At 39.5% G+C, this 25,498-nt stretch overlaps 1 protein-coding gene across 1 annotated transcript in view; it reads right to left on the bottom strand.

The window, feature by feature from the left end:
- Positions 1–2,069: 2,069 nt before the first annotated feature.
- CCDC80 (coiled-coil domain containing 80) overlaps positions 2,070–25,498 on the bottom strand; it is a 35,400-nt gene continuing 11,971 nt past the window's right edge. The window contains exons 4-8 of the mRNA XM_036929600.2: positions 15,454–15,590; positions 13,660–13,808; positions 6,123–6,226; positions 3,643–3,723; positions 2,070–2,567 (exon numbers count right to left, since the gene is read on the bottom strand). Of these exons, the coding sequence (XP_036785495.2) occupies positions 2,218–2,567; positions 3,643–3,723; positions 6,123–6,226; positions 13,660–13,808; positions 15,454–15,590 (821 nt within the window). The 3' untranslated portion in view covers positions 2,070–2,217. The remainder of the gene's footprint in view (positions 2,568–3,642; positions 3,724–6,122; positions 6,227–13,659; positions 13,809–15,453; positions 15,591–25,498) is intronic.

Here is a 25,498-nt window from a genome sequence, read left to right on the forward strand (position 1 = left end):
GATCCGATAAAGGCTTGATGTCCAAAATATATAAAGAGCTCACACGCCTCAACAAAAAAAATCAAATAATCCAATTAAAAAATGGGCAGAGGAACTGAACAGTTCTCCAAAAAAGAAATACAGATGGCCAACAGACACATGAAAAGATGCTCCACATCACTAATTATCAGAGAAATGCAAATTAAAACTACAATGAGGTATCACCTCACACCAGTAAGGATGGCTGCCATCCAAAAGACAAACAACAACAGATGTTGGCGAGGTTGTGGAGAAAGGGGAACCCTCCTACACTGCTGGTGGGAATGTAAATTAGTTCAACCATTGTGGAAAGCAGTATGGAGTTCATCAAAATGCTCAAAACAGACTTACCATTTGACCCAGGAATTCCACTCCTAGGAATTCACCCTAAGAATGCAGCAATCAAGTTTGAGAAAGACAGATGCACCCCTATGTTTATCACAGCACTATTTACAATAGCCAAGAATTGGAAGCAACCTAAATGTCCATTGGTAGATGAATGGATAAAGAAGATATGGTATATATACACAATGGAATACTACTCAGCCATAAGAAGAGGGCAAATCCTGCCATTTTCAGCAACATGGATGGAGCTGGAGGATATTATGCTCAGTGAAATAAGCCAAGCAGAGAAAGAGAAATACCAAATGATTTCACTCATCTGTGGAGTATAAGAACAAAGGAAAAACTGAAGGTACAAAACAGCAGCGATATCACAGAACCCAAGAATGGACTATCAGAGGATCAAAGCCTAATTTGGCTACCCAGAAAATGAACTAAGATACAATATGAAGAAGAACTTCCAACATCAGCACTCTCTGGAAGAGTCATATCAGAAGATGATCATCAAAAAACCTCAACAAAGATCCAGGCGATGCTGCAGTTGTAGCTGCATTCATCCCACTGGTTCCTGGACTTGCCATTGGAAAGAAGAAGGAGATATCTAAGCTGGCGTGTGCATACAGTAAAACAACAAATTTGACTGGATCTATACTGTTGGAACTCAACCAAGAATTAGGAGAAGTGCAAGTTGTACCGTTCCAAAATCTTACAACTATAGACTATCTACTGTTAAAAGAACATATGGGGTGTGAACAGTTCCCAGGAATGGATTGTTTTAATTTGTCTGATTTCTCTCAGACTGTTCAAGTACAGTTGGACAATATCCATCATATCATAGACAAATTTTCACAAATGCCTAGGGTGCCTAACTGGTTTTCTTGGCTTCACTGGAGATGGCTGGTAATTATAGATCTGCTTTGGTTATGTAAAAAAATAATAATAATAAAAACAATAAAAATAAATTAATTTAAAAAAATCCCTTTGGATATAATCTCTTTGTAATTTTCTTACATAAGATGCCAGCCAGTATGGCAATAGGCCCATTTGCAAGTAAGTACAAGGATCAAGTGTGAGGGGTCAAGGTTTTCCATGTCAGGAATTCCATGGCACCTGCTAAAAACTCTGGAAGCATCACCACTGGATTATGATGATGATTCAGGATTCCTTTTTCTGGCCCCCCTGATCTATCTCTGAAAAGATACTAAAGGCAACATAAACAAGGCAGGAAGTGGCTATGATAGTGAAGCGGAGTTTGGTGCTCACCCTGGCTTTGGTAGCAAATATCACTCTGCCCTGTGCTCTCAAGCTCCATGAGAAACACTCATGCTATAAAGTAGAGCCATCTTAATTATTTGTAGACTGACACTTCAGAAAGTGTTAAGAAGCTATTTTCTTTGTTCTGTTCAGATGTTTCCTGAAAACATCTGTGCTGTGACCTTTTAACAATCATAATTTTGTTTAAATTTCTTTAACAATCATAATTTTTACTTACCAGTGAATACTAAAAAAAAAAAAAAAACCACAAGAGATATATAAATACTTATTCTGTAGAATTTGTATCCCAAATAATGTCTATCATGTGAGACCAGGAAAATAGCTATTTTAGTACCATTATTCAGCACCAGATCCCTACCAGTTAGAGAAATGAACAGTTCTTTTAAACATCTTTATGATTCAAGGCTTCAGTAGCAACACATGAGTAGGCAAAGGTTTGTTATGTATTTAATCTTGGAAGAACACTGAAAGAAAAAGGCAGGGAATGTAGGCAGTGTGGAAGAACTCCTTTACATAGCTGGCCACACGTGGCTTTAGCAGCTACAGGGGAAACTGGTTGGGGCTAAGGTTACATATTTCTGTTCAGTAAGGGTATCCATGGTGGTAGCTCTCGTGATGACGGTAGTCATCCTGGTAACCATCCTGGTATCCTTGGTGGTAACTATGATGATATCCATAGCCTGCGTACTCGTCTTCTGGGCAGCGCATCCCCAGTGACTGCTGAATGGCCATTTCCTGTCTCCGGAGTTGCATCGAATCAATTAAATCATACACGATCACCATGGACCACATTGGGGAAGGATACCAGGATTTTACATTCCCATCTTTTCCAACTAGCAGCATGGAGAAGTACTCTGGGCTCACTTGAAAGTAGTTGCGGATGTCTTTCACCAAATGGGCTGGTATATCTTCTCGCTCCACAATAGAACTCCCTACAGTAGGATCATAAAAAGTTGTTAGTGGATTAAAGAGTCAACGCTCAAACATCTAAGTGAGAAGAAATCACTGTAAGAATAAAGAGAAGACCCAAGTGTCTGTTCTCTTTAGCTCAAGATCTAATTCAAGAAGTTAACTGGTTTTTTTTCTGCTAGAAATTAAACGTCCCTGCTGTTCGTCAAGCATTTGTGTCATGATGTTACTTTGGTAGGAACGACTTTTGTAGGAATGTTACAAAATATAAAACCAGTCCTTTAATTTAATCCTAGTGAGATCAACTTCTTTAAAATTTGTCAGGAACAAAGATTATATTGTTTTTATTTCTAAATTCATTTCCAGTTAGCTTAGTTGCTTCTTTTAATTATGCTTTCCTTTTGATAATGTCCCTATAACAAAAAACTTATTTCATTGTCAAGGATGAAAAATACTAATTGTGCAATATCTGGATAAACGTATCAAACTATTATGTTTAGTGAAAAGAAGGAAGGAGGTGGGTGGTGACGCTTTCTGGACACTTGCCCTGACCAGCATTGTGCCAGCAATTTTATACACATTATGTCATGTAAAGAGCTTCATCTTGGAAGGAAGGACTGGATTTACTTTTTGAAATCTTTAGTCACTAGTCATTTTCTTCGACCTTCTGTGAGCCTTTTAGTATATGTCATCATCTGTTGAAAGGGAATCAATAAGATATGACCTATGCGACTCATAAAACTCTTGTGAGAATTAAATGAGATAATGTAGATAAAAATGCTTTATAAACCACAATGTCTTATGCAGACAAAAAGCATTATTCTAGTTAAGAAAATGGAAATTTTTACTATCACTGATAAATGATTTTATATTAAAAACAATATTTGTGCTTGTGCTCCACTTTGCCAGGCAACGCACACACATGCGTGCCTGTGCGCGCATACACACACACGCACACTTCATACATCCATACATATGAGGGAGGGATTCAGTGAATATTGTTCACCTTAGAAGTACAACCACTGCTTGCATATAGCTTAATATAATTTAACTGAACTTAACTGTAGTTCATACTATTTTAAAATAACAACACTTTACCATTAATGGGGAACAGTTCTAAAACTCCCCCAATTTCCTCTCCGACACCTAAAAGTTTCAGAATGGTTATGTGGCGCAGACCTGAAAGAAAAAGAAAGCCACAGAATTAGTAAACCCTCTGTTACTTCCAAAGGCCATTTGTCTGACAATTAGAAATCTCTAAGTTTAAAAAGAACATAGAACATAACCTGACTAGGTAAAATAACCCATTTCAAAAAATTTCCATAAAAAAGTAATACCTTGAAAACTTTGAAAAGGACCAGTTGCAGATTTTAGAATTAACAACAGGGTTAGATGTGGTTTTGTTTTGTTTGTAGATCGAAATAGAAGAATTTGCTCTTAAGTTGTGTTCTCACTCAAATGACAAAACAAAAATGCAGCCATTGGACTATTAAAATATCTGAGATGATCTAACTTGATTATGCTCTGAAAAAAAAAGTTTTACACCTGAAGTTGTAACAGCTTACGTGGATAACTTAACTTTCTCTCATGGAAAAGACTCAGCCCCCATCCATTGAGATTGTTCAATAAATAGTTCTGGCTTCCTTGCACAAAAGTTTGTCTACCAGAAGGGCAGGTTCTTATCACTATGTTATAGGGTTCAAAGGAGAAACACTTAGGCAAGCACAGATGGCTTCCCACCCTCAGCTAGAGTTTCAGGAAAGGAGAGAAGGTCATGCGTTGGTAGCTCATTGGAATTCTTTTGAAGATGAAGGACACGTGATAAGATTCAGGAGAGAGAGAGCGCAGGGCAGGGGGCTGTCAACTCCTGTATCAAGATTTCATGCTTGAGTCAAAATGCCAGCCTAGTCAAGGCAATAACGTGGATTTAATAATATGAATACTGATGGTGTTTATTGTCCAGGGGAGAAAACTGAAAGCTGCTGTGGGAGGGCTGTTCTAAGGAGAGGCTAATATCCAGGCAAATGCAGCTTCACAAAAATATTTCATGACCTTTACTCTTCTCACAGAGAAGTGAAGCATTCTGTTCTACGTGTTGTTAAGTCATGTTTTCAAAAGGAAGGTCATGAATTCAATTGTTTCTGGAAAACATGACTATTTATATTTCCTGTATTTTACAGATGGTTTGCTTACATGAATGTGACTTAGGCCCTGTGTGCAGAGATCCAAAGTGAAACACCACCAACAGTGGCTGCCAGGACATCCTTAGAAAATTAACAAACCATAATTTTATTTATATTCTTATGTGAAGTGATGAACTGCTCTAAGAACTTCTGTCTTACCTAGCACTATTTATGGCTTTAAATAATTTAAAATATGCTTAATACTTGGTACAATCAAATCTTATATATATTGCTATAAAGTCTTAAATTATTAACCTTGATAATAGCAGTATAAATAAAACTTCCTGAGTTTCCTAGTTGTTCTTACTGTTACTAGCTTGTTTTCTTTTGAATTATTTCACATCTTAACACTGAAATGTATTTATAATTTATAGGTACTGGGTCATTTCAAGGACCCAGGCTGTTAAAGTTTTCCAAAACTTGTATCCCCTCCTCCTTTATAAATCAAGCACAGTTGTAGAATCAAATGAATCTTCTTCCTAATAGAAGTATCTAAATAATGCTGATTCATCTATGGTCCATTTATGAATTTTAAAAATCAGAAGCCCCACCTTTCCTCTTCCCCCTACCCCAATGACTCAAAATTCCTCCTCTGCAGGGGCCTATCTTAAATGAGATTTCAATTGTGAATTTCTCTTTTGAAAATGCCTTTATCTCCTAGGTTCACCATTGAATGTCGTTTCTATGTATTTTCCTTTCCATACATCCATATTCAGAATGGTATTAGCTTTGTCAGGCCACTAGGATAATAATGTTTGGTTAGGAAAGTATACATTAGTTTTCAAAACACTGAGTACTACAAATAATAATAATAATAACAACAACAACAATAATAATACACTGTTTCTCTTTGACCTACTCATCTTCCAGGTAAGATTCTGTTTAACAGAAGCTGTCCTCTTGGTGCCCAGTCATAGGGCAAAATCCTTTTTAAGAGAATGGTAATAGAGCACAATGTGCTTCAATTAACATAAATTCCCAAAGCCACTCCTGTTTTACAAATATGTTATCTTTGGAGAAGTACCCGATGTTCGTACTTAAGTATTATCTAAGTAAATGATGATACCTGAATTTTATGATCTTGAGACAAGTTTTAAAAACACAAAACAAGAAGACACATAATACAGATCACTGAAAGTAAAGCAGCATGTATTTTCAAACACTTCACTGAAGAACCTGAGAGGGAAGAATATTGAGGAAAAAAAATTAAATCCCCAGTTGACTAAGGCTCCAGTCTGAAAGCAACTCTGTGCTCAATATAATTGAGTAAGTGTCTGGGAATCCACAGTCTGGACTGAGGAATATTTGCATGATCTAAGCTTCTCTGTTCCATTTTAGAATTGCCGAAGAAGAGAGCAGTATGGGAAAGCAGTGATGACGAAGCTTCCCACTCACCAAAATTGCATGCCTGACCACTGAGGGCCGACAGCTGCTGTGAATAAGCCCAGTCTTCACCATTCGGAGCGGAGATCACCAGCAGTCGCCTCCTCCATCGGAACCTGGAAAAGAAGCAGAGACTAGTAGAAGAAAGCAGAATAACTCTGGCTGTCGTTTTTTCTGTGTCCAGAAAGAAAATCACTGACACTTAGTAATGTCTCATAGCTCCTAAGAGCCATAAACTGCATCTCCACATTTCTTGCTCTTTTTCTGTTGTAACCTCCCAGTCCGCCTACTGTGGCATTTACATGATGCATTAGGCATGAGTCCAGCCACCATGCCTGATGAGGTCACTTGAGAGAGAGATGAAGCTCCCAGAAGACTGAAGACTGGCTAAAAATGTATGTTATGCTGTAGCAAGAGAAATAGGGAAGCAGAAAAGAATTGAAGGAAACTTGAGTTCTAATAGAGTTTCCTAGGGTTGGAGGGGATTAAGAAATGAATATATGGACAGGAAATAGAGTAGAAAAGAGAACTGAACTTTAACTAGATGGCAGTGACAGAAAGAAGGAAAATGGGGATGTGGCTCAAAGGGTTAAGGAAAGTTCCTGGAAAAACAAAGCCCTATGTACTTTCCTCAGGAGCTGCTGGTTCTTCCAGAGGCCAATGAAAGTTCTAAAATGTACCCTATTATCATCAGTGAGGGCCAATACGTACAAGAGTACCCCTATGAAATCCAATGGGGCTAAACCTGGAACTGTAGGATATTGGAATATATAATAAAGTTGTTTCTGCTCTTACAACACCAACACAGTAGGGTAGTAGAAAGAACTATTGTCTTAGAGCCAGGAAATAAGTTCACATTTTGTCAGTGCTACATTTCAGGTTCCTTGAGCATGTCACTGAATTCATCTAACTCTTAGTTTTTCCTTATCTTTAGAATCAAAAGTAGCATCTACTTCAAAGAGGTATTATAAGAATTAAACTAAAACCTATCAGTGTAAATTATCCATGTGATGGCATGGAATATAGATTGTGCCTCAGTCTGCGCGCTTCCAGATGTAGAACTCCGTCTATTCACCGACCTTGGACATTTATCTATCATAATGCAATATGATAACAGATTTAATCCTTATGCTGAGGTATCATTTTACAGCTCATTTTCATCTACATCAGAGGTGTTTCTCATCAGAGCTCAGTGAGGGCTCAGATTATTGTCCCCATTTCACAGATGACAAAATGTGACTTAGAGCAGTGAAGTAACTTGCCTGACGAGGAAATCTCAGCAATGGTTCCAAAATACAGATTTCTCTGACTCCTGGGTTTCCCTAGTCTACCATGCTCAGAAATCCTTATACTGGACTGGTGCAGTCAGGGTTCCCAAGAGGGTCTGAAGGAGAGAGGGTGTACATCCACGGGGCAACTGCATGGAGTTGCCTCAAACTCCAGCTTCACTGGAGAAGGGGTTTGCTTTCTGCCTTCAGCACAGGCAGCAGCAGGGTGTTAGGATGCCCACCGAGCTGCAGGCCAGTTCCTTTTACTCATGGCTTCTCTCCTTGTGCCCATTCTAGACTCAGAGTGAACATGAGAGGTTTCAACCCTAAAGAAAATGGCCTCTTGGGGGAATAGTGGTTTGAGCAAATGAGGGAAAATGATATTCTGATGAAATACAACCTCTGAATGGATGCCTGTAGCAAAGCTTGCCAAGCACTGCTTGCTATGACATTCATTCACTTCCTCTGCTTGTTTTTCTTCAAAGGGAAAGAAAAACTAAAATCTCCATGGAGGATAGGGAGATGAATGTGTTGGCACAGAGGAGGGGAGAGGAGTGTCTGAGACTGTCCGAGGATTCCTGGGGAGGGAGCAGTGACTGCTGTGGCATCACAGTCATGGCCTCCTATGCTTCCCGGCTTCCTCAGGAGGCATGCCAGACCAGCTCTGGCTCCTCAGCCAGCACCCAGCCCAGCCCGGCCCTCCTGGCCTCACACAGAGTTCTAGGTATCCAGGAGGGATCTATTTCAGGTGAGATATATTTTAGCTTGTTTACCTGTTGAACCACTGAATGCTGTTCTGATTGGGAAGGAATAGGATCGGACACTCCCTATCACAGGCGCAACCAAGAGGAGGCCATTTCTCCTAAGAAATGATTCTTTCTCTCACAGACCTTCACATTAAGATACAAGGCCCTGGCTCACAACACTTAAGGAAATAACTTCCATGGGACATAACAAGAGTTGTCAATGTGGCCCAGATCCTTATTTTGAACAAATTGGTTTTCTGTCACTTTAGCTTCTCAGTAAATACAAATTCTATGAGCTATGCATGTGTCTGCTTCTCTTAGCTGGCATTCCCAAATTAGTGGGCATGTGCCCACTCTTTGGGGCTTCTGTCTCAGAGAAAGCTAATTATAGCCTGAACCAGATGAGTGTCACTAAAGACTGGATTGACTTCAGAGTCTGGTCAGTTGAAACCAGGCTGTATAGACCCACCAACTCAGCAAATCTGAAGGAAAATTTCCATTTGGACCCAGGTTTATTTATAGAATTATTATTCAAAAAAAAATTTTTTTTTCAGTTCTCTCTGCCTGGGTTTCAGTCCTGAGGTATTTACTAAATCTCCTTCTGTTACCTCTCCACTGATGACAAAGTTCTCTAGCCAGATGCTAACTAACTGGCCCTAATTACTAATAGCCAGCATTTATTGGATGTTTACTTTGTGCCAAGTTCTGAGCCATCATTACCTTTAGTATTGAATTTACCTTTCACAACAATCTTAAGAATAGGTATATTTATTATCCCCATTTTGTGAATGAGAAAAATAAAGCCCAGAGAGGTTAAATAATTAGCCCAAGATCACACAGCTATTAAGTGAAGACACCAGGAATCAAACTTAGGACAGTCTTACTCATGCCTTTAAGTAACACATTATTTGACTTTAACTTTTAGGATCAATGATAACCATCAGCACAGTGATCTCATGAGTCATGACCACAAGGTGTGCATAGCCATAGGACATCTAAATTATAATCATATACATTCTGAATATCTCTAAGAGGTGTATGCTCCTGAAATATTCATGAATATAAGAATGCATAAGGCTCTTACAGTAGAAGGAAAATACAGTTACATATCATACGGCCCTATCTAGTTCAAAAGACTTTAGATACAAAATGTGTGTACATGTCTTAAAAATCAAAGATATGCCAAATTCAAGTCAGTGATGATCATGAATGAGCACTGCAAACTCGTGAGTAAACAAAACTGATATGATGTCAGCTTTCCCTTTCAAGTTTTGGAACTCATGACACAGTGATGGTAAAAAGACACTCTGTCTGGGGACGGTAAGAATCCCGCAGGGTATCTGCAGCCGCAGGTCTCAGGGCTAGCCCAAATCCTTGGTTACAAACAACCTCAATGAACTGGATGGTAACTGCTTTGGAGGTTGGGCAACCTGAGTTTACTGGGATGGTTCAGTAGATATGAATCCTTTAGTTCCGGAAATTTGAGAATTCCAAAGAGAAAGTTTTCAAAGAACCAAAATAATATATATTTTCTAAGAAGGATCCTGGCTTTGCTTATATATATACTTTATGCTCTTATGAAACTTAGGAGGATTTGGCCTAATATAATGGCAACCTTGAACCTCAAGATTAGAATGTATAATTGAGTAATTGTTGAGGTGTATGGTTTTTAGGTTGAAATCTTATTAAAGGTATGCAGTTACTAGAACATCTGAGAGAACTTCAGATTCACTGTATTTAGAAGACTAACTTATTCAATTTATGGATTATTTAAGTACTCAAAAGGCTTTATTTGTTTTTTTTAAAACAATTCAAAGAAATATGTGAAATGTGAAATGGCTATTTGAGATAATGACATTGTTTAATTATTGGGTATGTAAGCAAGAACAAACATTATTCAAAGCCTTCTAAAAGTGATAGCTAAAACTCACTAGCTTTCCCATGTTTTCTTCCATCTGCTACCTCTATAGCTTTTCTTCTTCCTTCCTAATTACAACCCTTAAATAGAATTCGTGCCTCATATAGAACTTACCGAGTATCATAATTCCTCCAAGTGGTAAAGATACCTCAAGACAAATGCTGGGCATAGAAGCCACAGGGCATAAATCTGCAAAGAACTAAAAAGCTAACCTTTTCAAACACTATGGCTTCTCTCTCACTTACCAACTTTATATTTCCCTGTATGGCCCCAGAAGACGACTGGTTAGCCAGAGACGGGTAAGATTCCTCAAGGGAGGAACAACCTAAGACAGGCACAGTCGCAGGGGGGCCATCAGGTGAGAAATTGGGGATCAACAGAGGTGAGGCTTAGAACCTCACCCCCCCTGTTTTGAGAGAAATCTTCTGCATCCGTGGATGTTTTATTGCCCTTGTCTAGCTTGGATTAACACATAGTCTACAGGCACACACCTGATCATCTACATTTGCTCTCTTACAACACTAAACTAAGTTTTCTACCTTTATCTTACATCTACCTACCACTTCAGCATTTTATTAAAAATAATAATAATAATAATAATAATAATAAAGGGAGAAATGTGGGATCCACATATAAATCAAGTATAAAAATCAAACGAATATTCATATTTGACCTGATTGTTTATAGTTCATAATGCGTGATCAAAACTGAGAGTTTCTGTGATGACTGCCCTTGTACTGTTCACCATGTAAGAACTTATTCACTATGTAAGAATTTGTTCACCATGTAAGAACTTGTTCGTTATGCTTCAGAAGATTGGAGACTGACGAGAATTAGGCTTGGGGTGGATTAATGATTGTGCATTGAGCATTGACTCCCCTATACAGAATTCTATTGCTGTTAACAACCATTTGATCAATAAATATGAGAGATGCCCTCTCAAAAAAAAATAGGTTTATTGAATTGTTTAATTTTACTTGTAGTCACTTTCCCATTTGTGGGTGGAATTTTTTATAGTTAGTGATTTTATACTGAATGAGAGAAAATCACCTCAATTTATTTTAATAAAACTTTGAACTCCTTATCACTGACAGTAAAATGTATATGTTTTTCCCTAGTAAAGCCATGTTTCATTGCTTAAATCCTGTCTTTCTAACTTCCTCACCGCCATGTACTGTTAGTTTATTTCTGAAATAAAATTAATAAATGGGTAAACATAGGCTGTGGGTACTGTTGATGCCACATGCAAATAATAAAATGATACCTCAAATCCAAAAAAACCAAAAACTCACTAGCTTATAAATGGAATAAGATTTAAAAGCCTAAATTAAAAGTTTAAGAGAGAACTGCAGTCTGAATTTATAGCTTGTATATATTTAACACTAATTGCTAAAATAAAAAATAAACCTCTAAAGAACCTTTTCTGCCTTAAAAGAGAAAGAATGTAAAAAGAAAAAGGAAAGAAGGAGAGAGAGAAAGAAAGCAAGAGAAAGACTGTGGATATGGTGAAGGTTCCTGTGGGCAGAATTCTCACCTGGCCCTAGTCACTAGCTCACTACACACTTGTGGGCAATATGTCAATACGTTGCTATTGACTCTATGTAAAGAGCTCCACCCAGTGCTCTGGGTGACACGGTAGCCTGGCTGCACACTGCAAGGCTGCAGGAGAGCAGAGACTGGAGTGGCTGCGCTGAGGACAGAGACTGAGATGGCTGTGCAGGCAGAGAGGCCCAAAGGCAGAGACTGGCTTGCTGTATGCAGACTCACTCTGAGTGGATGGGATTCTAGTGATTGACCTGCCACCACGAGAATAAATTTGGGTGTAAACCCTTTTACCCCAAGAATGTTCCATTGTCATTTTTCAGTCTCACTGAATCCATTGTGAACTTGTCCGGGCCTGAAACCCATTGGCAAGACAAAGACACACCTCAAAGACAGCAAGCTCTTATTGTCAATTTTCTAAGCCATTGCCATCTAGAGGGATGTCGCTGGATCAGAAGTTGATGGTCAGTGTCCCCAGAAATGGACAAAGAGACATCTGCCCAGTGGCATCCTACAGCCCTTTCTCAGCCAAGAGAGTGACCTGAAGACTGAGTTGAACTTTGTGAACTTATAAGGCATTTGCCTTTCATCTCCATTCCAGATACTTGCACTGTACTGAAAATTTGTATGAAGGATGAACCTCAGGTTCCTTTTGACTGTGAAATCCTGTGGATTTTGGAGTATCTGCCTTCATTTCAAATTGTGGGCCTCTGGATCAAAGACTAAAAATAATTCATATATTTTCAAAAGAAGAATTACATAGAATGTGGACTTTGGGAGTCAGATTATCCTAGGGCCACTGAGTCCTAGGGCTGACATTAGTTCATTGATGAGAAAAAGTTAATTACTTAATCTCCATTAGCTTCAGTTGTCTCTGCAACATAATAATAGTTCCAGTATTTAGATCATGGGGTTGTTGTAAAGATTAAACTCAATAAGGAAGATGAAGTGCTTGGCACATAGGTAAGCATACAAAAAGTGATCACAGAAACCATGGGATGGAGGTGGGGGCTACTTGCTGTCATCACTTGTGGGTGAGAGATTTTTAAGGCAGATTAATTGAGAAACATGGGTGTAATATAGCTAGTAAAGTGCAGACCCAAAACTCGGTTGAAGGAAAGTGCTATGTTCTTTACACATCATGAGGTTATCTCTCAAGGAATCCAAGCCTCCTGAATCTAGAGAAATGCAGATTATTCACGTACTAATCATAGAATTCTTGATTCTCCAATCCGTATGTGGAGAATATGCACTACAGATACAAGTTAGGCAGTTCTGCCTAGAGTAAAAACCCAGCTAACAATGAGCCTTCAAGCCAATGTTTGCTTCATTTTTGGAGCCCCTCAGCCACATAGTACAGTTTGGGGCATGTTATGCTGAGGTCTCTCTGAATTATTTGTTATAGGTGGAATTTCTGCAGCTTTGCACCTCTTAGGGTCTCAAAGGCCCTATAGAATTTTCATCCAACATGGAGGAAGGGCTGGAGAAGAGAAAAAGTGGAGAGATTTTTTTTAACAATTTTCTCCATGTATGTACTAGAATTCCTCTACAATGGTTTTCAATAAACCATACTCCCCAGGGAATCAGGGAGCTGGGTCAAGAGGATTTCTCCTTTGGAGGTCCTCGTATGATTTTTGTTGTTCTCTGCAGATTTGGAAGGAAGCAGAAAATGAAGCACAGTGCTCCAGATCCTGTTTGGAACCAGAAGGGGTGTAATAAGTAAATACATAAAATAAAAATGCTGTATTCAAAGCTCTCCAAATTCACTGACTGAATAAATTGACCCTCATAGTTCAGAATTCTTAGTTCTGTGCTCAAAAAGGACCAGAAAGGAGAGAAAAGCCACCAAACCAACATTCAAGTTTGGAGCTGACCCAGCCAGCCAGCTCTGGGACCAGAGACACTTCCAACAGGAAAAGAGTAAGCCCAGTGGCCAAAAGGCTGTGAAGCAGACAGCCTCTCGCCAGGGAAGGTCATGCTCCACACACACATCTGCTGTGTTTCTTTGGCGTTTTCATTAGCTCCTGCTGACCACATTCCCACCTGCCTCCTCAGAGATGCCAGAGGTGGCATACCTGGATAGGAAGTTCTCCAATGATTGCTTCTTGTCTTCCTTGCAAACAATGCCCTCCTTCTTCTGCTTTTCCATGTCTTTGATTCTGGACTGGAAAGTATCGATCAAATCGAACACAGACTTCATTGCTATAGGCACCTCATAGTATTGCTGTTTGAGAAACAATAGAAAGTATATAATGTAGGAGGGTGTGCTTCCCTTTGTTCAGAGGATAAAGAGTCTGGGAAAACTCAGGGGCACTCAGGAAATCAGAGCATGGAGGGCTCACTGACTTATAACCTCTCTCTGGCAATAGTACCTCTGCTGATGTTTTGAGGTTCAGAACCCATGAGACAGCTACCCCTAACCTTTCTTGAGGAATTCTTCCTAATTGCACTCCTTTTTTTTGGAAAGGGTCCATGCCTTTCTTACCATGCATGTCTTCACTTTCCTATTTCTGGACCAGCTTCTGTCCACTACACAACTGGAGAGAAAGTGAGAAATACTATATCTAACACAGGAATGGAATAAATAAAATGCTAGAGTAACTGACCTGAGCAATAAGGGTAATTTTCCACCAGAAGGAGTTCTGTTCTGTGGTTATCTGGAACCTACATAAACTCTTTGAGATTCCCAGAGATTATTTTATTGAGTGAGCATCACTTAAAATTAGGTCATGTGTTTTTATGTATTCTCAGAAAAAAGTTGGGATCCAATTTAAGGATAATGAAATTCTGTTTCCAGGATCACACTGTCTGGACTTACAGCAACCTGAGATGGATTTGGGGGCTGGTTGAGTGTAAGCAGCATAAGTTGGAGAGAGTTTGGACATGGGTTGGAGCTATACCCCCAATGGGAATTTAGTAAACCATAGAATGTGAAAGCTAGCAGGAAACTTAGAGATTATCGAATTAACCTCTCACATTAGAAGTGGGGCAATGTAAGTGAGAAATGAATTAATGAAAGGACTTCTCTCCAGATCCAGAAAAGTACTATTAAGTTGAGTCAGTTATTCTGATAGCCCAGGCAGCCTTTTTCCTAAGGATTTTCATGTAAACATAGTATACTGTTGGCATACTAGAATAGTTAAGACAGTGCCATCTGGAGCCAGCTGTGTGACTAGAAGCCCAATGCTAACTGGGTGAACTTAGGTAGGTTACCTAACAACTCTGGCCTCTCCTTATTCCGCTGTGAAACAAAGATAATACTTCTTGTTTATCTTAGATGTTTGAGATAAGGATTGTAAAGAGTTGAGTTGAGTGCCTGGCATAAGGAAAGCACTCAATACAGTTCACTATTTTTGTTAATATTACTATTATTCTGACTGCACTGTACACTTTTTCATGGTTCCTAACCTTTGTCCCTAAACATAGGAAGAAAGCAGATGTAAAATCGGCTGTGTTGTCCATGTTGGATCAGGAGGTAAATTTCAGGCCCTTCCCAAGTAAGCCTGTGTTAAATATGACTTTCTTGGAAGAAGAAGTCAAATACTCTTTTAACTTTTTATCCCCAGGGTCTGGCACATTATAGCTAGTCAGCAAGTGTCTCATAAATGCATGACACTGATGTTACAGAAGAATTTAGTCTGAGTCAGATAGCTGGGCCATAGAAGGTCATCCAATCCAGTCTTTTCCATGGACCACATTTCTGGACACGAAGTCTATAGGACACAATGGAATATCTAGACCATTTCAAAACTTTTCCATCTGTGAAATAATTTGTGCTTACTCATACATCTAAAAGACTCTTTGACAAAAAAATTTAGAGTCTCTATTATAAGGGATGGCATCCTGTCATCCCAAACTGGAACTGGTACCTTGACTCTCAGGTCCACATCTGTGAGCACCATGAAGAAGTCATTGTAGGTCATTCCATACTCTTTTCGCAGCTCACTGATGAGATGCTGGTCTTCCAGGTCCTCATCATCCACCACTCGCATGGTTTTCTCATTGTCTTAAGACAAATAAAATGTGAATAAATACGGGTGTGACAGGACAGAAAGCATTGGGAATTGAGTAGGTGGAGGCTCTGGGCCTCCATCCTGAGTTAATTAGACCAGCTTTCATTATTTGCACATATTCGGCTAAATTTGCACTTATTTTGATTGAACAAAAGTTTCCAAAGTGAATAAATAAATGTAGAAACAAATAAATAAATAAACTCATGCTGAAATTCACTCTCCTAAGGATGGTCAAGCCCCATCTCTGCCCACCCTGGTTGTAGTGAATCAGGAGCAAAGTGAGTGAAGGCTGCTGACTCATCCCAGGAAGGAGTCACCACAGTAATTCCAGGGAGCTGGACCCAGGTGTCTATGTTTGGCTCACTTTCATTTCTAAATTTATTTTAACTTTAGCTATTTATTCAGTTAAGTCTAAAATCTGCATCTGTTCCTCCTTTTTATTAATCACTTTGGGACTCAGTGAACCATGTCATTGCTATAGAAAAAAAGTCTATGTTCAAAATCTGGTCACAGGTTCATTCTGGCTCCAAGAATGTAGTTATTCATAATAAAAATTTTGTAAGTGAAAAAACAGTTTCAAGCAAAGTGTTACTGAATTTGGAAGTTTTAAGCCATTATGGGTTTTTTCAAATGTCAAGCCTTGAAAATAAATATTTTAATTCAGAATGGTTCCTGAAGGTGTCATTGGGATAATGGGAAGTATAGACACGGCCCCTCCTATGTCTGGTAAGCAGCTTAACATTTCTGAAGGTAGGACAGCTTTATTTGCATCTTTCCTCCCACATAGGTCACAGTGTGTTCCTGAACCCTACCAAAATATTTATCTGCTAGAAACTAATACCCTGTATTTTAAAAAATATGAAAAATTAAAATTAGCAAATATGTGACAATATGTCAGTGAAGAGAACCTATCACTTATTATCCACACTGCTACCCAGTGAATGGTGCTATAGTACGAACACCACAGTTGTACAGATACAGAGGTTATACAGCTTGAGTACCAACAGATTCTATTATTGATAAAAAAGGGAAAATCACAATTTAACTACTACTTTGGTTTATTTAATTAGGATCATTCAAAATACTCAAACGGGGAGCTTGATTTCCCCCCTGCAGATCAATGTGAAAGGGTAGAGAATCTGTTTTCTTCCCCGAAGCCGTAACAGTTTGCCATAGACATGGTTTAAAGGCATGGGAGCAGAGAGCCTATATGAAGACCAACCATTGCCTGTAAAATGAAAAATATGCTTCATACATGTAAACTAATGTTCAATGTATACTTTTGCTATCATTAATTCAATATAAATTAATTTAAAAGTAATGCTAGATTCATGTTGTTGATTTTTGTTTTGTATGTCCCATTGAGTAAAAAAAGCAAATTGTTGAATAAAAAGCATAGTAGACTTTATCCTTGGTTAAAAGGAAATAAAACAAAAGAAAACACATCCATATGGGAATAGACATAGGAAAATGTCCAAAAAGCCATACAACTGGTAACAGTGGTTGCCCCAGGGAGTGAGAGAGATGAGGGGGAAATTGTCACTGTTTATTCTACACATGTCTATATTATACAAATTTTAACAAGGAGCATATTTGACTTTGTTATTAATAATAATAATAAAGCAAATCATTAAAGAATGATTTTTAAAATGTCCTTAATGATTAATGTTTTGATTGTAAGACTTTACAAACTGGATTTTATCTTGGACCTAGGAAGTACTATTTTAAATTACCAACACTTTCACTTTTGCTTTCATTCATTCAATAAAGTATTATTGCCAATGTCCTGAGTTTATTCTGTGCTGGGTGCTGGATTCAGAGGTAAGTAACTTGGCTGTAGTTCAACTTCCTAATTAGCAGAAAAATTAGACCATTAGTGCCTAACAGATAAAGTCACAAAAAAACACTGAATGGCTAAGACAGAAGGAAGTTGGAGATTGTATTACATTTCAAAAATGGTCCCAATTCTTCATCCCTCTTTATACCTATACTATTTGCCCAGCAACTACCCCTGTTATGGTGAAAAGGTTGAGCTGTTCTGCCTCTAGATGCTGGACTCATCTATGCAGCTTTCTTTGGCCAGGGTTAGCTGGTACTAGCACAAGTGACAGAGCCTAGGAATGGGCCTGCACATCTGGGATTGCTTTTGCCTCTGCCATCACCATAAGAACAATATCCACACTAGCCTTCTGAAGTGTAAGTCAAGCCAAGTTACCCCGGCCTCACCCCAGCCAGGGCTATGCCAGATCAGTTGACAGCCAGTTGACTCATTAAATGTGTGCAAGCCCAATCCAGATCAGGTGAACCACCTCATCAACCTCCAGCTGACAGCAAATACATGAGCAAGCCTAGCCAAGCCCGGCCCAGATCAGCTGAACCCTACAGACTTGGGACTAACTGAATGATTAATGTAACATGCAACTGAAGTTTGTGGGTCTTTATTAGATAGCTTTCTTGTGGCAATTGGTAACTGATACGCCGTTATCTGGCACAACCCTATCACAATATTGAGGATAAAACTAAGGAACTGTCATAGATATTTGGTGTGCTGTCCAGATCCTACCTTAAGACCTAAGAGGAAAGATTACAGTAGTAAATGTGAACATCTGTATCCTTTCTGAAAACTGCTCTCCTTAGAAAAGAGCTGCCTTTCCCCATGACACACTAGGGAAAGCCCATATTCAATGTCACATAAAGGACAGCCCACATTCCATGGTTGATGCAGTGGGGGAGGGGTTAGATACAAAATCTGTAACCTTTGCCTCAAAGTGAACAACTCTGAGAGGTCAATGCATTACAATTCAAATTCCCCCTGTCATCTTGTATCTCTTACCCCTCATAGGCATTATTCCTGAGAACACCCCTGTTAACTTCCACCATGCAAATCTCAAGTCTCAGTGTCTGTTTCCCAGGAAACCGGCCTATCACAGATCCCTCAAAGAGAGCACTTTGCTCAAGTTCACATGGCTAGTACATCCAGAGTGAGGGTTAGGACTCAGGCAATATGACCTCATTCCTGTCTAATGCTCTCGCCACTTTACCAAAATAGGTCACAATCAAAGATAAAGAGGACCTAGGATGAAGATTCAAGCCCATCTTTGTCCTACTAGGATATGGCAAGAAACCAATTTTATGGTTTGGTTTCTCCCTTCAACTAAAATGTTTTCTGAAACATTTTGACCAAACATAAGAAATAAAACATTTTGCAACCCCAGACTATAGAAATATTTACATCCCAAATGAATGTTTGTGCTGAGTAGGAGAATCAATCAAAGAAAAATAATGGGCATTCTGATCAATACTGGATCCAACAAGGATGGGGGTAACTTTCCAGCAAGACCGAGTTCACCTTTGACCAAAGTCTGAGGTAAGTGTGGGTGAGGCCAGCTCCTATCTCCAGTTGCCCGTTCCCACTAGGGTCTCTGTTATGCTTTACATTCTGTCTAAAGTAGGGCTGGGTGAACAGTAGGTTTTCTTCAGTCTAGAAAAGCAACATAAATTTGCAGCTTCTTTTTACATTTACAAAGCTCTCTAGTCCTTGTCAAGGGTTGCAGGGTTCAGACATGGACATTCTCTAGGCCATAGCCTGTAGAATGCCCCTGGGGTCCTGCCCTAGCTATAAAACGATTCAGATCCAGACCCTTTGGTCATTCTACAGAGCCTGCCCTAGACCTAGGATTCTCAAGGAAGGACAGGTGGGGAGTGAACTCTGTTGCGTGCTGGTAAGGACTAGCCCTGCAAGTGGGATGTTTGCCCAGGTTCCCATCCTTTAAGAACCCCAACTCCAAAAGTCAGTGGTGGTAGTAGATTTTTTTCCTGTATTTTTTCTTCCATGTCTGACTACAGACAGCAATGACACAGCAGGAAGATTCAGGTTTGCATACAACTTATGAACCCCACCTATGTGCCAGGCGTTGTGTTCAAAGCTTCATTCTGTGACTGCTTCTTCTCTGTAATACCCATGGTTTCTCCCTCTCCCAACATCTCTTCCCTAAGAGAGGAATAACACCAACGTCCCTGGACTTCCAGCTTCTCCCATTGTTTCAAAAGTATCCTATCTTCTCTAGAAGTTCCTCAAAGTATGATCCACTATCTATCTTCATCACAATCACCTGGAGCACTTATTAAAATTACAGTCTTTGGATCCAGACAAATGGACCAGAATTGCCAAGAATGTGCATTTCAACAAGTTTCCTGGGTGTGATTATTATGCACTCCAAGGGCAGATAACTACTTCCCCATGGGATAAAATCTAAATCCTTAACATAGCATAGAGGCCATTAACATCCTGGACTCAGCCTATCTTAATTAACTTATCTCTTAACTCTTCCATACATTTATGCTCCAGCCCTCTATTTTCAGTTTCTAGAATGCCTTCTCTTTCTGGAATGCTGTCCCTGCCCTCGTCCACATGGGAAGTCCTAATTATCTGTCATTTCCTCACCTGTGCACTCCCATTTTACATTCTTCTGAAATAATACTTACCACCTGGCATCAAAACTGTTTACATGTCTATCTTCCTACTAGATATGAACAACTCAACAACAGGGACTGAGTCTTGGTCACCTTTTAAACCCTTGAAGCCTGGCACACAAAGGCACTAGGTATGGATGTGGTCATCACAAAACTCTCTCTTAAGAAAGACATCCCCTGAAAAATTCAGGATAGAGTCAAGAAGGTGAGCAATTCTGGGTGTGTATAGAAAACCCACCATCAAACCCTTACTGTTTCCTTTATCTTGTGAGCCTGAAATATATCCAGTCTTAAATGTAACTTGAGAAAACACATCTGTGGATAAAATGAGAGTTCCTGTGGCCAGGACTCTGACCTGGCCCTGGTTGACTAGCGCACTGCACACCTGTGGGCAATACATGGCTGTTGACTCTATATAAAGAGCTCTGCCCAGTGCTCTGGGCATGACATGGTGGCATGGCTATAGGGGCAGGAGAGCAGAGATGAGGCTGGAGTGGTGGCAACGCTGAGGATAGAGGCCCAGATGACAGCTGTGTGGGCCAAGAGGCCCAGAGGATAGCTGTGCAGGTAGAGAGGCCCAGAGGCAGAGACCAGCTTGCTGAGTGTGAGTGGTTGCGATTTTAGTGATTGACCGGCCACCGTGGAAATAAAGTTGGGTATAACCCTTTCACCAAAGAACATTCTACTGTCATTTCATTTCTTTGGTCTCACTAAATCCATACTGAACTTGCCCGGGGCTGAAACCCATTGGCAAGACAATGTCATATACATTTATTTTCTAAATCTGGGTTTTCATGTATGAGCTTTTATAATTGTATTACCATATTTTTTTAATTTTTTATATATTATGATGTTTTGACATCTTAGAAAACCTTTCTAACTGGGGAGAGACTGCTCCCCACCCTCCACCAAAGCCAGCCAAGTTTTAGAGATGGCAAAGGGCCCAGCCTGGAGCGGGTATCTGAAACACAAACCAACTGATCCAATGCCCTACCTCCTTTGTGCATGCCAGGAAACAATATTCCTCTGCCTTAATCATCCCAGGGCCAGTACCATGCAGCTAGGGCCACCCCTATAATCCAAAGCCTGCTGAAATGATTCCGACTAGATGGTCATCCAGCCCTGATGCTTTTCCCATGGAAACCCCAATAAAAGTAGTAGCTGAACCTCTCCCTTGGTAGCTCTTGCTCTGTTTCCTGACCAAAACCTGGTGTTGCTCCTGTGGCTCTGTGAAGTGTGCTACAGTTTTCTCTCTGGAACCCACCAGCATAAAGTCATTTTCCTTTAGCATTCTGGCCTCCTGAGTGTGATTTACTGTGCTGCACCATTTACCACCAGACCTTAACAAGCCCTGTCCTGGGGTAACATACAACATAAGTAAAACATATTTATAAGGCCTTTAAAATATAACTATCCTATTCAAGAAGTCAGTACAGGCCAAAAAATCTTTCATCTCTGCTTTGGATTCATCCGAAGGCAAAGGCTCCAGTAGAAGCCAAAGCGCTCTGATCTCCAGAACAGCCCCAGGACTGCTGGGCAGTCTGTTGTAGATTATTTCAGTGAGGATAGTCTTAGACTCAAGCTATGAGATTTGCTTAAATGACTTTGTAGTTGATTCCCTTGCTCCTATTTTACTCTAGGAGAGGGTCGGCTGCCTGCCTACCACTCCACTGTGGGATTAGTGGATTAAATTGATAGTTGGCACTAGCCCGGCCATTCCTGATCACAAAGTTGCAGCTCTTGGTGCCTAGAAAGAGCAACTTGATCTGTGAAGAATGTGTCCTGCCAGGTTCTTTTCTGTCCTACAGACTGACTCTACTAAACCCTGAAAGTGATTTGAAATTTACTGAAAAATATATTCAGAAATCTCTAGAGATTTCACATGGTTTACCAAATAAAGTTTAAATTCTTTGTGCTGGTATTTGAAATCCTTTAAAATCTGGTGCAACCCACAATTTTAGCCCTGTCTTTTTCCCTATCCTACACTCAACCTTCTGCTCTAGACCAAACCTAGCTATAAATCAGAAGCACTTGAGCCTACAGTATGGGAGAATATATTCATAAATGACAGCTCCAATAAAGGGTTGACATCCAAAATATATAAAGAGCTCAAGCACCTCAACAAACAAAAGGCAAATAATCCAATTAAAAAATGGGCAGAGGAGCTGAACAGACATTTCTCCAAAGAAGAAATTCAGATGGCTAACAGGCACATGAAAAGATGCTCCACATCACTAATCATCAGAGAAATGCAAATTAAAACCACAGTGAGATATCACCTCACACCAGTTAGGATGGCCAACATCCAAAAGTGGACGAATGGATAAAGAACATGTGGTACATATACACAATGGAATATTATTCAGGCATAAGTAGAAAACAAATCCTACCATTGCAACAACATGGATGGAGCTAGAGGGTATAATGCTCAGTGAAATAAGCCAGGCAGAGAAAGACAAGTACCAAATGATTTCATTCATATGTGGAGTGTAAGAACAAAGAAAAAAACTGAAGGAGCAAAACAGCAGCAGAAACACAGAACCCAAGAATGGACTAACAGTTATCAAAGGGAAAGGGACTGGGGAGGATGGGTGGGAAGGGAGGGATAAGGGAGGGGAAAAAGAAAGGGGGCATAACGATTAGCATGTATAATGTGTGTGGGGGCACAGGGAGGGCTGTGCAACACAGAGAAGACAAGTAGTGATTCTACAGCATTTAACTATGCTGACGGACAGTGACTGTAATGGGGTTTGTGGGGGGCACTTGGTGATGGGGGGAGTCTAGTAAAAATAATGTTCCTCATGTAATTGTAGATTAATGATACTAAAATAAAACAACAACAAAAATAAATTCATCTATGAATTCCTTACTCCTACAAATAAGGAATCAACAAGCCCTCTCTCCTTGTTGCCACATTCCACCTCTTTTGATTAATTGCCCTCGTACTCTTCTCCCTTCAAAAGAAACTTATAAGAGAACTTCCTTTGCTCCAGAAAAATGTCCTGTGTATTTTAACCCTTAAAATTTGGTTATCAAACACTAGTGTCAAGATATTTTTCATCCCTGGATTTTGCTAAGAAAGAAACATGCTTGCTATGTTTTCCTCTCATTTCTCTTTTCATTCTGCCATAAAGCACCTTTAGCTAGCAACTTCTCCCTAGCTAACAAACTTTGTCTAGAATCCATCATCCTCTTAGCACATAAACTAGTATTCCTATCATATTGATATTTTAAATACCACTAACAAATAAGAATGCCTTCATGTTAGGTCATCCTAAACCCTCATGGATACTATCCTCTGGGCTGGCAAAAACCGGATGGGCTTATTCTGCCCTGGAATTTGCTCAAGCATGAATCATTTTCATTAGGCTAATGCCTGAAATCTTAACGTAAGTTTCCTGGTACTTACAGGTCCATTATCTATTATTCAAATACATTTCGCAAGATGCACCAACTGGTGAGTACAGCCCACACTGTGGTTGGATGTGCGCCTCTGCTTTTAAGGCCCAGCAAAAGTCTGGAAGGGCAGAGGGTGTTTGATTTATTTTTAAGGAAAGTAAGGCCATCTGATGGATTTCCAGCTGAAAATTGGTCAAGGCAAGAGTTTTTTGTTCACTGAAACCATGGTGCATGCCAATTCCTATTTTCCCATGGCTGACTCCCAATCTTGGCTGAAAGTTCTACAGCCTTTCCCATAAGGGTAACCTGGGACACAATACAAGGAGAGAAAGGTCTTCCAGAAATTAGATGAGGAACAAAAAAAAGGTATTCTAAATCATGTCCAAGCTGCCATTCAGTGAGAGGCAAATGCCCAAGTCACAATACCTGGTTTCCAATAAGGCAGAAAAGAAAACCTCCATCTCTCCACAGTCTTATACTCAGTCCAGATGTCTGAACAACAGCAGGATTAATGCTCAAAATTTGCCAAGTAGCGCCAGATGCTTATAACAGTTAGGACCATACAGAGCCGAGGAAAGATATAATGATTTTTCCAAGCTTCTCTGATATAAGGAGTGAGACTCCTTTGTGTAAGGGTTGGTGCGTAACACATTTGACATCAGGAACACCTTGGGGAAGAGGGCTTTCACCACTAGCCAGTACCAGTTTCTACAGTGGATCGAATACCTACTTCCTCTCTAGACATCTGGATTTTAATTAAGCTCACTGGCTCAGGCTACTATTTGAAAATCCAGAAAGCAAATAGTTGAATCCCAGTTAACCATTAAACATGTGGCTTTGTAGTATTAGCCTTTGGGCTTCAGTTTATCACCAGGAGTAATAGCTCAGCCTGACCTTGCAAAGCAGTTGTGAGGGCTCACTGTCAAGCAATTGCAAATATTTTTCAATTATAGTTGTTCTGATCCCTGTGAGCTCAGTGAGCTACAGATGCCTGCCAGAAAAAAACGGTGGTAATGATGACACACTAATAGTACTTATAATGTGACAGGTATTTACATAGATTACATTTACATAGCTGAAGACACATGATTATTTTCTAAGCTGAGATTTAAGAAGCAACTCGGTCAGGGTCACATAACAAGTAAGTTGTAGCAGTGGATTTGAGCTGGTCTGACTCTCTAGAACTTCTTTGGTACCTTCTGTTTGTATGCTTATTGTTGTTTTGCTTTGGGACTTGTATTTGTCTTTTGGTTCTCCCTCCCAAACATACATACGGCACAGGGATCAATGTCTACAAACTAAATCACCGATCCACAGTGATTTATGAGGGAACATTGGGAAGGATGGTATTTTATTTCCCTTTGCAGCTATCTCAGGGGAAAGTGAGCTAATAAAAATGGAGAATGTATAACTGAAATCTCATACCTGAGTAAATTCTAGAGACGTGCTTATACAACACTGTGCTCAGAGCTAACAACACTGTGCACTTAAAAATTAGTTTAAGAGGGTAGCTCTCTTGCTAAGTGTTTTTACCACAATAAAAAATAAAATATGATTTAGAAACTAGATAATATTCAAATTATACTGACATTACCATGGCCTACATAATTACAATGGATATGTGTTCAATTATACCCAGGTCATATGATAGAAAAATCTGCAAGATAAACTGTTATATATATCAAAATTAAAGGTTAATAGGGAAACATATTTTATTTTCTTTCAGATTAAGTATATTTTATGAAAAATATGCAGAATACTCAAACAGAATATGAAGGCTATTCTTTAAAGTTAAAATGAGAATTAAAAAATAGAGAATGTATGTAAGAAAAAAATAAATAAATAAAGCCCTAAAGATGTAATAATTATAAAAGAAGCTGGGTGGGTCAGATTTGGGGCTTCTGACAATGAGGCTTAACTACCTCACAGCAAGCCTTGCAAGAGAATTTCCCTTGAGAATTGCAGTGAGTTAGATCTCAGCTGCTCTGGGCTGCGCTGTATGCCTCATGAGGCTCACACGCATCATTAA

Source organism: Manis pentadactyla, chromosome 1 (genome assembly GCF_030020395.1).
Source record: "Manis pentadactyla isolate mManPen7 chromosome 1, mManPen7.hap1, whole genome shotgun sequence".
Taxonomy (NCBI): domain Eukaryota; kingdom Metazoa; phylum Chordata; class Mammalia; order Pholidota; family Manidae; genus Manis; species Manis pentadactyla.